This window comes from Chamaea fasciata, unplaced genomic scaffold (assembly GCF_029207755.1).
Source record: "Chamaea fasciata isolate MVZ Bird 193981 ecotype frontalis unplaced genomic scaffold, bChaFas1.0.hap1 SCAF_3, whole genome shotgun sequence".
In the NCBI taxonomy this organism is placed as follows: domain Eukaryota; kingdom Metazoa; phylum Chordata; class Aves; order Passeriformes; family Sylviidae; genus Chamaea; species Chamaea fasciata.
Window position 1 is genome coordinate 93,452,946 of NW_027094088.1, and position 15,592 is coordinate 93,468,537.

The 15,592-nt window shown below is 36.8% G+C and overlaps 1 protein-coding gene across 3 annotated transcripts in view; it reads right to left on the reverse strand.

Annotated features, from left to right (window-relative positions):
* Positions 1-15,592, reverse strand: part of ARHGEF10 (Rho guanine nucleotide exchange factor 10) — a 108,451-nt gene that overhangs the window by 19,416 nt on the left and 73,443 nt on the right. For all 3 annotated transcript variants that reach the window (XM_066179818.1, XM_066179817.1, XM_066179816.1), the window contains 6 exons: positions 14,969-15,096; positions 14,390-14,490; positions 13,355-13,476; positions 9,811-9,897; positions 8,256-8,479; positions 7,037-7,194 (listed from right to left, as the gene is read on the reverse strand). In XM_066179818.1, coding sequence (XP_066035915.1) covers positions 7,037-7,194; positions 8,256-8,479; positions 9,811-9,897; positions 13,355-13,476; positions 14,390-14,490; positions 14,969-15,096 — 820 coding nt within the window. The remainder of the gene's footprint in view (positions 1-7,036; positions 7,195-8,255; positions 8,480-9,810; positions 9,898-13,354; positions 13,477-14,389; positions 14,491-14,968; positions 15,097-15,592) is intronic.

Below are 15,592 nucleotides of genomic sequence, written 5' to 3' on the forward strand. Positions count from 1 at the left end.
TTAGCCTGCAAACTCTCCCAGCAATGTCAGAGTCTTTCTGTGTTCTCTATGACTCATATGCACTATTAGTAATAAACAAACTTCTGGAAAAGTTTTCATTCTTTAGCAACCACATCACCCACAAATTAAATTCTAAACTGGAGGCTGCCCATGCCCTGTGATTGCTGTAACCAGTGTAGGCAGAGCAAAGCCTTCAGAGAATGAAGCTGCAGACGTGCATGCCACAACTTTCATTGTGCAAGGGATGCTGGGCGCAGAAGTTAAACAACAGTCTGTACCTAGCACCATTCTTAGGGATAAACCCAGCATAATTCTGGTACATTCTTCCTGTCTTTTCTGAAGGATAAGAACTGTGAGTTTGGGCAAGGAGCATCTATGCTGAGCAAAAAGCTATCTTTCCTAGTAATATTTTCACACTGAAAAAAATTTAATATAAAACAAAAGTACATGAAACTTGAAAATTATTTCTCTTAAATACATTCAAGCTATACATTAATTTATATATAAAGCATAGCTGATACTGAAACAACAGGAAAATAAGGATTTTCAGGATCTCAACTGTGGATTTACATTTTGCTTAAATTAAATTTCAAACATCTAATGTGTTTCTTTTTTATTTAAATCTGGACCTTTATCCCTTGAAGTTCCACGTAACTCCTCAGATGACTAAGCATTAAGCCTTATTAATAATTTTGATCAATGTTACAAACACCACCTGAGTCATGAATATCTGATTCAACATATGTGCCTAAAAAACCTCAGTTCTCACAAAACCATTTTCTGTTGGTGTGTATTAACACAGTACTTGACAATCCAGTTCAAGATAGGATTGGACATACGAAGGTGTGATAGAGGCCTCATGTCTTTCACATTATCATGATTTCATGAAAAAAGCCCTGAAATCCCACTTGATGTATCAGCTCAGGAAAAATCCAAAGCTATCACTCTTACCCTATGACCTTAATCATGTGATCAGGCTATTCTTTGGTGCTTTTTTATTTCTTCCTGGAAACATTGTTGTCTTCCAGATCAGACAGCATCTGAGACAGATGTGCGAAAAAAGGGTAGGGGGACACTCTCTGGTCTAGTAATTAGAGCAGTATTCAAAGGATGTGTCAGCCGTGTTCTGGACCCTGCCTTAGTGAATGATTAATTAATTATACAAAGTGGAATGGCACCAGGAGGACAAATTAAGCCCTGCGCATCTCTCTCCTCTCATTTTGTGGCAGCCAGGGAAACCTCTAGACAGTGGAAAGCATGGGTAAAAAATCCACTCAAGCAAAGCAAGGGATTAAGCCTGATAATCCAACGTACTTCTGTAAATGTTTTAACCACAGGCTGCTGGCTAAAAGTGAGATCACCACTTCACTTTGCAATTTTATCACCCATCTCCAAAATTACTTAGCAAGTCTGTGTCTAGCTCACAAGTGGTTTAAGACTATCACAATCACACTCTGAAGAAAACATAATACTCTCCCTGCCTCCCTCTCCAGATCTCAGCAGACCCTGTTCAAAACCTGCCTGCACAGACTTCATGTTTGACCCTGGCTGTTTCATGTTATCTGTCTGATCCAATGTCCATTACTTCTAAAATCTAAGGGAAAAGAAGTTAGGTCTAGCCAACTTGTGTAAACATCTGCAGATTCAAGACATGCTTTGTAAGTAGTTTCAACAACTGGCACCATGTAGGTACTTAAAATTAGTCACAGCACTTTCAAAAAAGATAAGGAACAGCAAAGCTTGATGCTATAAAATCTTTGCTAGTTACTGACTAAAATAAGCTTATTTTTTCTTGGCAAAAGAGAAAAGAAGCAAGAAATAGAAGCCAAGATAAAACTTTTGCCAACACGATCTCAAAGCATATTATATGAATTGCAGGTACAGCTGCTTCCTGCAGCTATTTGCAGGAAAGAGATGCGTCTACAAAATCTGAGAACAGGGTCAAAGATACAAATTAACCCAGGGGCTTCTGGAAATTAGATATCATATATTTATGTTGTATATAAGATGTCTGATATTTGCATATTAGGTGAGTATTTAAAAAAAATGAAGACAGATTTTACACTAATAGATCTGTGTCATGTCACTGTGTTATGCCACTATTTTTAATACTCTTTATAAGTTATATTTCTCCAGAAGTTACATGACATAATTCATACACCAGTGTTGAACAGTATCTTGCAATGCATATAATCAGGCTGTTTAGCTGCATCAAAGTAAGGTCTCTCATGCTCATAAAATATTTCTAAGACTTTAATGTAAAAGAACATTATTTCCCTTAGTGCATTTTGTTATTAATCTCGTGATTTTTATGACTTTGAAAAATTAGTTACCCTTCCATTCACTCAATTTTAATCAGATAGGAAAAGTTTTAAAACAATGTCCATTTTATAGGGAAAGTTTTAAAACAATGTTCATTTTATCTTTCTGTGGTTTGTTTCCACAAAACCCAATGAAGGAAAGTGATATTATTTTACAATAATTTATAAGAATAGGCTTCCCGTTATTAATTTATAAATATTTAAAATATTTAGCACTTTTAATAATTGTCATTAGTTGGTACACTCAGGTCTTCATATGAGATAACCTATTAACATATAGTTTATTTCCTCAGAAATTCTTTTCAAGGTTGTAGTAGTCCTCCCTTCCTTTATGCTTTCAGTCAAGCTGAAGCGTTTTTGTTGAGAGCCTCCTCTCTTGCTTAGCAGCACTATTGATGGTTTCAAGAGAGCTGCCAACACAGCCCTGGGAACAGCAGTTCTTGGTTAATTAGTGCAGTGGAGCACAAACATTTTTTCCATCACATGGTACATAAACCAGCACTGTGGAGGAGTAAAAAGGTACCTACAGAAGTCAAAGTTTAGCACACTCCTTATCACTTGAAAATAAGATGAGACACTCAGGCCTGCTCTTCTAAACAATGTGTAATTAAGAATGTCCTATACCGTGCATGCACATGCATTTTTTCTCCCATATGCATCAAATTCTTCAAGCTAAACAGCTGACAGAGCTCTTCATACAGGGGGTGATGCTGGAGGTCTCAGCATGAAATACACAAGTAAGACTGAAAGTGATGTCAACATATTTCTGGTAATGACTATTACGTGACACTGCAAAGACAACGGTATTTCATCTGTTTCAGCATCACTGTTCTAGTCCTCTCCCTAACAGCTTAATACCACTGTTTATTTTTCACAGCAATACCTCTCACAATGTCTACCTGAAGTGGCAATCACATGCCAGAAATCCACTCTTCAGAAAAGCCAGAGCAGTACATGGATCCACTCAAGCTCTGACTTCAATATCAGCATTTTACATTCCACATATTCTTCCTTTTCTCAATTTGTCCACAAGAGAGTCTTACCAAATCCATCAAGGTACCTCTCCAGTGAACTAACCTGCTACTCCATCACTGTTGTAACTGTCTCCCCTTACCCTTGTATCTCCTTTCAGGTTTTGCCATTTTCCTTGATATCAATCCTCTGAAAATGCTCCCTTGAGTAATGCCACAAGGCCTCTTTAGACAGGTAAGTCATCAAAACTTCTGACCAACTTCAGAGCACCCTAAGTTCTTACCAGTGAAGTCTCTTCTGCCCTGTGAATGGCCAAAATTGCCTCAGCTACTATTTCACCTGACCAAACTCTTGCTGACTACTAAAATATTAATTCTTCTACTTTCTGCCACAATATTTCTGAGTTTTTATTTTCTTTTTCCTATTTCTCTCCCATAATCTTTACAGGACTTTATGAAAAGGAAACGTATATCAATGTCTAGAAAAAGGAAGTAGCTGGAACTGACTACAGTACATCAGGAACAATACACCTATATTATATAAAGATTGTGATTTCCCTTTCCTAAGATACTTTTGTGAATGGAAGTCAAACACGTGCTGACCTTTTTTGCTATTACATCACTCAGAAAACACATCTGCTGGGCTGTCTGCAATCATCACAAAGGGGTTTTGTTATGGTTTTTAAACAAAGACAATACAACACACTTTTTCCTTAACCTCTTCTAAGCATGTTTTGCATGGAAATATTAACTCAGCCCGAGCCAAACACTACGTGAAAAAAATTTTAGATTGATAACTGTGCAAAAGTTCACAGACCTGCAAAGTAAGTTCTCAACAAACAAGGTGTCAGAAATTTTGCAATCTGCATCACTCCAATTCTATACAAAACAGCATTTAATTCAGTAGCTGTCTCACAGTTCCCAAAACAAGTCTTCTCACACTCATAAAATTAAAGGTTAGCGAGGATGATTATCAGGGGTACTATTTTTACGATTAACATTATTAGCTGACCTGCACCCTAGTATTCTGTGATATTTTCACTAATCACTATGTTAGCTCACATTAAGAGCCAAGTAATTTTACAGTATCAGCACCTCAAGACTTTGCTTTTAGTTTATATTCAAATACACTAAAGTATGTATTTTTAAGTACTTAAAATACATGAAATACTAAAAAATATTTTTATACTTTTTATTTATTATTAAGTACTTTTTACCTCATATGTGAAAATGCATGGATACAGAGGTGTCTCACTAAAATATGACTCCCCTCCAGGAATGAAGTTGTGCACCTCCTACTCTCCCACTAACATGGTATTTGCTCCTTGGTTTACTGTGTACAGACTTCCCAGTTCCCATTTTTTACTACTTCAAGACAAGATTTTCTGCAGCCAGAGAGCACTCTAGATGCTGTTGGTCTGACAAAGTTCTCCAGTGAAGAAAGTCAGAAGAAACCACTTGCTGTTTGTAAACAAACATCATGGATATTTATATGCACTGACCCCTCCAAGAACAACCAGAGAAATCAGAGTTATTTGGGTCCTGCAAATCAAATGACACAAGTCATGGGTCTCTGACTACACAGAGTAAGCCATCGAGCTTCAGTGACAGAACTGATCCACACAGTTTCTGCCCAGGGAGGAAGACAAAAAGATCCCAACTCTATCACAGACTGTTGAGATAGATTTTCATCCTAGAAGAAAGATCATCCTTTCTTATTCATGGAATCCTGTAAAGGCTGCACAACCATTTTTCCTGTGCATCTCACAGCATTTGTCCTTCTCAGGCTTCAAATCAAGATGTAATGCAGCGATATATTTCACATTCACTTTTAAATCTTTCTTTAACGTCCTTCATGATGACAAACCAAAACCCAAGTTGAAGTGCATGGCTGAAAAGTAACCCTCTCTGCAGAACAGAAGGCAACCCTGATGAATTGCACAAAGCTCCTCAGAGGTTGCATTCCCCCTCCCTCCCATTTCAATGCCTGGATTCCTTTGTTTGGTAAATAGGTCAGTGCTCATAAAAACACCCCTCCAGGGCTGACTGCCTCACATAACCACAGCAGCCAGCTATAAGGAAGATGGAGGAAGCTGAATCACCTTCTGTGGGGCATGGAGAACTGAAATAAGCCACAGTGACCAAGCAGTAACGAGAGGGACTACAAGATTAACTGACAAGAGTCAGAAAAATATCATTATTTCCCCTCTCAAAGTTCCAGTGATCATGACTCAGACTTTGATAGGCTCTATCAAAGTGTAATGCAGTCTGGTTGACAGCTCTGCCCCATCTTTAACATTCTCTGTAGATATGCCACCCATGAATCTTCCTTAGCTATACTGTCAGTTATGTTTTTGAAGTGGTCTTTTCTGGAAGAAGCTGAGTGATAGTAATTGCAATCTTAAAACAGCTTCAATACACCAACATCTCTCAGGGAAGATGACATTTTCGCTTTAATACCCCTCCCAGGTACGTAGAGAAACTGAAATACCAAAAATATTATGAATCTAGGATCAAGACCTCACTCCTGTGCCTCAAAAGCAAAGAAAAAAAGTGCTATTCAGTGGTTTAAAAAAAAAAAAAAAAGTTTTAAAGAGAACTGAAATCTAATGTCTGGCTTCAGATCAGAGACAACAGCTCAACAGGAAACCTACTGGGGTGAAGACAACAACTGGACAAAGGAAGTCTCTTTCCCAACACTTTTTCCCTGATCCTTTGTTGCCTGGGAAAAAAAAAAACAAAAAAGCATCCTGTACCTTTCCCAAACAAAGTCTTTATATGATCTAATAGTGGGCATATAATTTGCTCCAAGATTACAGATACTGAGTTTGGTTCCTCAGTTAGAGACTGGTAGGATTTAGTAGCCAAGGTACAGTGCCACACAAATGCAGCTGAACTGCTCACAGGGCCCACCTCATTAGACCAGCATGACAACCATCATTACTGCAGCTCACACAGATAAGGCAGATCTCTGCTGGCTCTGTACTTTGCAAGGTTAGGAGTCTCTGTGCTAACATTTCACTTAAAACAGTAAGGTTTCAAACCCTGAGCAAAGCCTCATTGATTTTTTGAACTGAACCACTAGACATATATGCAATAGTGCAGGGAAGAGGTACTGGAAGCACCTACACCACCTCTGGAAAAGACAGCTGTGGTTCAGAAGAACTGCCTGGGATTCTCCTTTATTCAAATTATTTTAGCCAATTATTTAGCTAGATGCAAAACAACCGACTGTAATGCTAATAGAAAAAGGAGGTCTACCATGAAATAAATGAACTGCACACATAGGAAAGACTTATCCCATCTGTACAGTAAAAGTGGGGTTGTCATTTTAAATGACATATACAGAAATGTCTACGAATAGGGGATTTCTGTGTTTCATAAACACCAGTACTGGGGAGTTGAGAGAAATAAGCACTGTGCCGTGCAAAATACTGTGTACTGCTGTTGGCACGTAAATTTCTGGAGTCTTGCAACACTGAAGATTTAAGGGTTAAAGCTAAGGGGGAAAATAAATTGTCATATGGATGTATGGTGATAGTGGGAACAGTATCACAGTTCCTACTATCCTTCAAAAAGAGACAACAAGTCTCTTGAGATGTACCGGAAGGAGCAGTAATCCCAGTTCAGCAGTTCCACAGAGAATTTTCAGAAAATATATTACTGGAAAATTACTACTGCCAAAATACACTGACATGTGAGTTCCTCAGGATGCCATCAAATCATATCACTATGCACCATTACCTTCTGCTTTTGTGTAGATTGAGATGTTTCCATTTACCAAGCCAGCAAACAAGTACTGGGACCTATATGTTAAGCTCATAACAGTTGATTTTTCAGGAGTGAAGAAGTGTTGAAGTCGAATTTTCTTTGAGCCTTGGCAACTTTTGTAAATAGAAATGCTATAGAAAGATGCAAGAAGAAACAGACCTGTGAAATTATGCTTTACACAGTTCTTGTTAGAATATGCAAAAGAGAAGTTTCGAATAAAATACTGGGGGAAAGAGGATTTTCTCCTTCAATTCTTGACACCCCAGAATGTCTGCACAGATAACTTTCAATTACTTAACACTGACATATGACAACACATTCATATTATCTTGTATGCAGAAACAGTTATTCAAAAAAGAAACATAATAAAAATTCTGCTCAAAGTCCGTATTATGAGTCTATCTAAAATTTTTATTAATTAAAAAAAAAAACATTACACGGAGAACTAAGGAGAAAAAAATAAAAGCTCACTACCAGATGTCACATACACTTAAAATTTCCACAATTCCTATTAACTGTTAGAATGGGTATGCTAAGAATATTGTTAAGGCTGGAATTAAATCACTGATTTCTAGAAATGGCATTTTCCTTGGAGAATTTTGTTCTCCTTCATTTATACTGGTTACAAAAATCACATGCAGTTACACACTTATGCCCTCAGTAACTATAACATGATCTGTTTGCTAACTGGCCTATAAGTTTAGAACATGTAGCTTTGTTCTTCAACACAAATTTAAGTGATTGCTCAGTAGGCCATCAGTTCAAAGAGAGCAAAGTAATTCCTGTCAATAGTAAACAGCAATATTTTTTTCATGTGACAAATCCTGCATTATATGACAGGGCAGAAGATTAATGGATTTCTCTTTGCTATTCTGAAAATGTTCCAATACCTGAAGATGCATTGTAATGTTACAAAAGTTGTATTTATATTTTGCAGATATGATGAACTAATCCTCTTTCATCAAAAAGATGCCCTGCTTTAATTTCAAATACCAAACGGTGTAATATTAAACAATGTAGAGTGCATTTTATCCTTGATTTGAGTGGAAAGGGTACCTTGAGGTCACTGGGATAACACTTGGATACCTTTTCAAAAAGCAAACATTTTCTTAGAAGTATCTCACACAATTTTGTTATAGAACAGCAAACTTAATCAATAAATCATACAAATTTCACCAAAACCAAAAATCACCTTCCTTCTTCCATGCCAAGGCAAATAGTAGGTACATTAGGAGCCTTTGCAAGAACATTTTCAGAGTCTGGAGCTTTGTTTTGCTCTTTCAGCCTCTCCTCCTCTGGTATGTAGACCATGCAGAGAATCCGTGACTCCACATTGAAGCACTCAATAACCTTGGGGCTGGAGCTTTGAAACGAGACTATTGCAATCTGGCCCATCTGATTAGTACAACTGCCAATCTGAAATGAAAAAAGGAAAATAAAAAAAGAAAAACAACAGACCATGACTGATACCTGTCTCCAGGAAGATCAGCATGTACAAGAAGGAATGACTGGAATGTTAACTTAAGAGTGCACTTCAAGTTATATGTGTGAATATGAATTTTCATGCATTTAGGCAAAAGAATAATTCAGCACAAATTCAACGTATGTCAAAACATTACATAGACAAACTTGCCTTCTACATGCACAAAAAAAGTAATATTTTTAAAGCAGGAATAATATTACAGACTATTCTGATATCTGACTCAAATGTATACACATCACATAATGCAATTACTGTAAGTATCTGTGCAACATGCTATTTCAATAACTGGGGTCCTAAATTGTCTCAAGTTCTTTTAAAACAGCTGATACAGCTGAGGCCTGTCTTTTGCACAGTAACAGGTCTACAAAGAAATGCTCTGCCGCAAAAGAAAGAGTCTTGCAAACTTGCTGATACAGAAACCTAAGTTTCTCCCTGATCCAGAACTAAGTATCATCAAGATGTCAATAAACTTGTACATTTTAGGGATCAGAGAGAAGTAAAAAAAAAAGTCTACCCAAGCACAGTACATGTTTTTGTACAGTAACTCTTTCTGTTTATATGAAATAAAATAGAAAAGAGAAAGAAAGAACATTTTGTAGCAGTAAAAATATTTAATTTGCATGTTTTTGCAACTACTGTTTACAAAAGGCAAAGACAAAAGGAAATTATATGAGTTGCCTCGAAAAAGACCACTAAGAAAAGCTATTTGTAACTTTTTATTCACAAGGGCTCCCTTAAAACTTCAGTATTGTAGTAACTAGAAAAGCTCCTGAAATCCTTAGTTTGCCTATTTTTTTAAAGAACAGCTTCTATCCACCTCAATTTTTTCTGCTAGAATATCTGCATATCTGGGGTCATAGCAATATACAGAGTAAGTTTTTTTCCTAGGCAGATTTTAACAGATTATTTTTGGCTAAAACATTCTTAAAATACAAAAACAGACAGTAGGACAGTGTAAGCTCATATGGGTTTTAGCAGCAATTGTTACAAATTAGCACAAAACTCCCTTCTGAATGTGATCAGCACTTTGGAATTTGTTCTGTGCTGCACAAATCATGCACACTTAACTGACACCCTACAGAGACCAGCCAGAGCATACGGACAAATTAGTAGCTAAGCCTTTACCTTTAAACAAATAAACAAAGAGAAAAAAAAACAAAAACAAGCCAACATTTCTTTCATATCTACACATTGCTGAGAGCAACAAAAAGCAATGGAAAGAAACAGGAGACAACCACTTTCAGATTTTAAAGATTACACTTACCCAAAGAAAACCATGTTCCACAGCACAGGAATCTGACTCTGTTTCTCCAGCAAGGTATGGCTCAGGATTGTAAGCAGCACATTCAATCTTCAAAAAAGGAAAAGAGAGCTACTAGCACATTTTAAAAAATGCCTGTTTCTGTCTATTTTAGTTTTTAATTAATTAAAGTGTTTAAGGACATCAAAGAATCTCATAAGGCAAGAAGTCAGTTTAGTTCACCCAGCATCCCATGGGCAGGGTCAGCTGTTGTTCCTGACACATTTCTTATCTCCCCCTACACACCTTCTAGGCCAAAGACTACAGATTCCCTTTTGCTGATCTGTTCAAATGCTTCGTGACTTTTATTAATTTTTCATGTCCCCAACCTGACACCATCCCTGATGTGATCATTAGCCTGTTACCTCTCATCTCAGACACCAGGTACTTCTCTTTCTCTGCAATGTCCTTTTACATGTAAGGCTGATATATGTCATGACCCTGCCTGAGACACCTCTTCATTAGGCTAAATTAACATTACCAATTAATTACATATCATTTTTTAAACAATTGCTTTTTCTAATTTTTTTTAAACTTATTATTGTCACTTTTTCAGATGACATCTCTCCAGCAGATGTATCAGCCTCATGTGTATATTTCAGAGCACAGTTTTCTCACCTGAACACACTATTCTAGCAGAGCTAGTAGCAGCACTACACCATGGTTACTTCTTCAGAAGCCTGTTTCTACACATCTCATTCATTAATGCTTTCTGTAACAATGTTACATTCCTAACCAATCCTTACCTTCCTGGTCTATTAAAAATTACTTTAACAGACCAACTAAACCACCTCTTCAATCTGAATTAATGAAACTCCTAATTTCTTCCTGAGCATACCATGTGTCTGTCCTGCTGACTGTCATCCTTTTTATTTTTTTTCCCCCTCCCCCCCAAATTATTCCTCCAGGTGCTTTAGTAATTTTGAATGCTAACACTATCATTCTTCTGACTTCAACTCCCTTCCAATCTCATGTCATCATGTTACTTTCAGTAAATTAATAGCAATACTCATGATTTTATCATGCAGGCCATTAAAAAAAAAATAAATGAAAGTAACAACAGACTCAAGGTCTATATTTAAGTCCATCCCAACCCCGAAGATCATTCAAGAATCAAGGATCTGATTAAAACCATTTTTATGACCAGTCATGGATTTCTAATTTCCCTAATACCCACAGCAGTTTCCTAAAGCTTATGTAAACACTTCAAAATATATTAAAAAAATTCATAACTGTGTAGAGAATAAAAAGGTTTCTAATGAGGTGTGATAATACATTTTTACACAGGAGTCTCTATAATTCAAACTAATGTCCTCGTCTTGGACATCAATGTCCTTCTGCTTATATTATAGTACTAGAGATAACTCTGTTAGTATTAACTTAGGCTACTCATTTAGTATTAAGTCCCCATAGACTGGCAACATCACCTCCCAACAGTGAACAATTAAAAAAACAAAACAAACAACAAAAACAAGTCAGCAAAAGTTAAGAGTTATGAATTCCAAGTATACCTAATTTTCCAAAGTGCAAAGAATTTTACAAATCTCCTTGAAGTCAGCAGGCATTGCAAAGTTATTTGCTTTAGCAGAAAAAAATACTATTCATTCAGCAAAGCAATTCACTACATACAGATAAAAAATTGAAATCAATAGATGAGAAAAAGAGAAAGAGAAAAAAAGAAGAGCTATCCACGCCTGTCTTAGCAGCTCTCATTTAACACATGCTGAAGCTATCTACTTGTGGTGATTTACAGTAGCTGTGACAACAAAATATTATCACTAGTGAAAAATAAGGCAGTCTGCATGTTGGATATTTCCCAGGCTCCTAGTTACACCTCTGTGTCACTTTGCATCTTGGTCAAAAGGGATGGTTTTTTCCATAGTTAAACCCTGGTAGTTCAGCTCTCAGTCTTGACAGAAGCCTGGGATGTTAACGTGCTCTGATGGCTCCCTACAGCACTGGGCAGCCGGAGCAGCACACAGAGAGCCAACAAACAGGATTAGCCAAGCAACTTCCCACCCTGAGCTGGGGCCTGAGACCCAGACTGCAGCTGAGGCTGCACTAATACTTATGTCATATTTTCTAGTAATATCAAGCACTTAGGAGAACCAGGAATGACACCTGGGCTCACACCCAACATTTTACTTTAGGAGCTGCAAAACTGGCAAAGTTAGCCCAGGGTGAGGCCAATATTGTCGCACACTCTGCTCTCCTGAGGTGACCAAGGCAAAGATCTTCAGCCAACTGTAAAGGTGACAAACTTCCCTTTCCTTTCAAAATAAGAAGACTCCGTTCTAACTTGATTACAGGAGTTGAGCCTGGGCCTTCACAGATCCTGGCATGCATTTTCAGGACTTAAAAATGCCTAGGCTCTAAGGAAATAAATACATAATTTAAGTTTCTGGAAAAAAAAAATTAAAATAGTTGGTTATTTCACCAGTGGTGACTTTAGAAAGTAGTCAGGATAGAAAAAGCTGTTTAATAAGACAAGCATGAGTGGTTGTATGGGAAATCAGAGCATTTCAGTAAACTTTCGCTGCTCTGAAAACCAGTGTCATAGGAACAGATTGTGTTAGCACCATTATACATTTCTACTGCATTTTGCACCACCAATTATTTTCCCCCAGCATCCAGGCTTGTATACTCACATTTGAAGTGAAGCTGTCAGCTGAGCTTCCCTGCTGGGTAGGCTGTTCTAGCAGTGAGAGCTTGCAGACTCACCTCCTTAAGCAGCACCCATGCAATGACATTAACTTATCTTTGGGATTCTATCCACACATACACAATTTTATTTCCATTACTCTTTTCGCACAAGACTTACTGACTGATGGTCAATAAGAAATCCTGTGGATACACAGGAACACTAGCATCCAGCACTCTTCCCTTTCATCTCTTGGTTTGGTATTGTACTTAATATCATCACTAAAGTCAGTGGTCAATAAGGCTTCAAACTGACACATTGCTATAGGAAATGAACCATTAAGATAATTTCTATATCATTGTTCAGAATATGACATTTTACGTAAGATTCCATGAAACATAATTTTAAAAAAATATTTTAAAAATAATGTAATCTGTGCACTAATAAAAATCAGAAATTTGAGGAGGATTTAGCATAGTTCCACCAGGAAAGGACAGCTTTCATGGAGATCAGATTCCTGCTCTTTGAAAGCTTTAGGTTACTTCTAAGCCCCAAACAAACACTTGGGGATCTCAAGATGAACTAAAAATTCCCATCAGTTCTGTTTAAACTGAGTGATTCACTTACATATGAAAGTGAATGTCATACTATGTAAAAATAAACATTATGCTCCTTAGTGCCCCAAAGACTGCAGCATTTTGCCTTGACTTTTCTGGACCTTTAATTGCCAATTGTCTTAAACCAAGGTAGTCGCTCAAGAGAACTAACAGATGTGAACTTATAGATGTATTTACAATATGGTATTCTCTAGAAATTTTATCACACAAAAAAAACCTTATAGTTATCTCATATCAAAATTCCATTCACCTTAAACTCCTGTTGCTTGGCCATCATCACTGGCATGTGTCTAACAAGCAGAGGATGTTTCTCCTTTTTGATTTGATTCCCATCATCTTCTATGCAGAACCAACCTAACAGGTTGTCCTCCGCTGTAATGGAAAGAACAAACAATAAACACTCCACAATCTTTTCACTGAATAATCACTTACACCTTTCCACAGGAAAAGAAAAGAACTCTGTCAGGACTAGTGTACACAGATCAAGCTGTTTTTATGCCATTGATGCATAAATGCAACATAAAACTGTGAGCAAAAATTCAACTGAGTAGATTACATACATACTGATAATGCAAAAAAAAGAACACCTTACAATAGCAGAATGTTAAGGGTAGTCTCCTGATGATCTTGTAAACTGAATACTGAAAGAGGAAAAGACATCAAACCTCTTCTCAGACTCTAGGAAATCTGTTGGTTGAACAGCATTTCTCTGCTTGTTTAAGTAACACCACTACCAACTGCCAGTTATAATTATAAGGATCCTCCTCCTGGAATGATGGAAACAACCATTTTCTCTTCTTTTTTGTTACTATGCTTGTCTTCTGTGGAACACCACAAAAGTACTCTATTTTGACCATATGCTGGTGAAACTTGTTTTCAAGCAAATTAATGTTTCTCAACTAGGCATTGAAAAGTCCAAGTATCTTTGGAAACTTATCCCCTGTGCAAACAGAGAGACTAATAACAACAAAGAACAGCGTATTTTTTTATTGCTCTTAGAGATTATTCATGTTGATTTAGATGCAATAATTAGTAACGAATACTAGACTTCATTAAAATACTGTTGAAAATATATTCCTTCATGAGTGCCCTGTTTTATCTATAATATTATTACTTTGTAGTGACACACAATCGCTGCTATTTACTGTATGGCAATTTTAAACACCTACAGACAAATTTTCACTAAAAAAGGAAAATTATTCCCCAAAACATAAAAATAAATAAATTACACTGTACATTGAGAGCTATTTTAACTTGTTAGGAAATTTGAGTAACTAGGAATTACCAAGGGCCAGTTTAGCCATTTGTAAATTGTTGATCCAAGACTGTTTGATGGCAGGGGTAAATGTATTGAACACAGCTGTAAAGAAAGTTGGCCGCCCAGACCTGCAATACAGGAAAAAAAAATAAATAAAAGCCACTATAAATGTGTTGGGTATGAATATAGCCATGGCTAAAAACATTGAGCAAGATGCAATTTCATTATTTTTTAATACTTAGACAAAGACTCAGCTCTGATTTAACTGTTCAGGCTATGATATGCTATATGTCCATCTTCCTATACTTTACATGAAATGTTGTGAGGGGAACTGATGAAGGAACACAACAGTGACTGTTCCCTATTTGCTGTCACTGACACAGCTCTTCTGTTGCTTCTTCTCTGGGCTGAGGAACAGGAGAAAAGCTACAGTGCTGCTCTGGAACATTAAAGCTCCCAGCATTATAGTCTAAGAGCAAAAGTCAGGGGCTTACCATGGAGATAGAAGGGAGGGAAGTGCTACAGATTCCCAAATCCTCAATTGTACATCTACACCTACTACATAAACCAGTTTAGAAAGTTTTGTAAATCAAGATTTCTACTGACTTGTCCTGTTTTCCTGGGAGTTGCAGCTGAATCCTACAGCGATCTGCCGCTCTGATTTCATCTTCTTTTTTCAAAATCAGTTTTTGTAAACCTGAGGTCCAGTCATGGGCTACAGATTGGTTTAAGTTCTGAAAAATTAAAAAAAAATAAGCTTTAACACCAGTCTACCAGCCTGCTCCAAACAGAATAATAAGGTGGTTCCTGCATTTAAAAAACAATGACACATGGGCTTCAATTAGACCACATTTCCATCATGGATAATTTAGCCATACTTGTAAACACAGTTCAGAAATATCTGTACAATATTTTCCAATGTATTTCAACTGAACATTTAATCTCACATTGCTCAGTTTGATGATGCATAAATGACATTCCCAAGAGTCTGTCAAATTAAAAAATGCAAATTTGTATCAGGTGTATGCACAAGCCTTTTACTTTATTCCAACATTACGAATTCTGCTACTAAAGAAAATCTTGTGAAAACATCCACAAATCATAATGAAAATATGCTTTTGCTAAAATCTTTGAGTCAAAATCACTGAGTTAAAATCTTTGAGTTTACGGAGCCATCACCAAAGATGTGTGGTCTATATCTGTTTAAGATGCTGAAACAATAGCTTACTG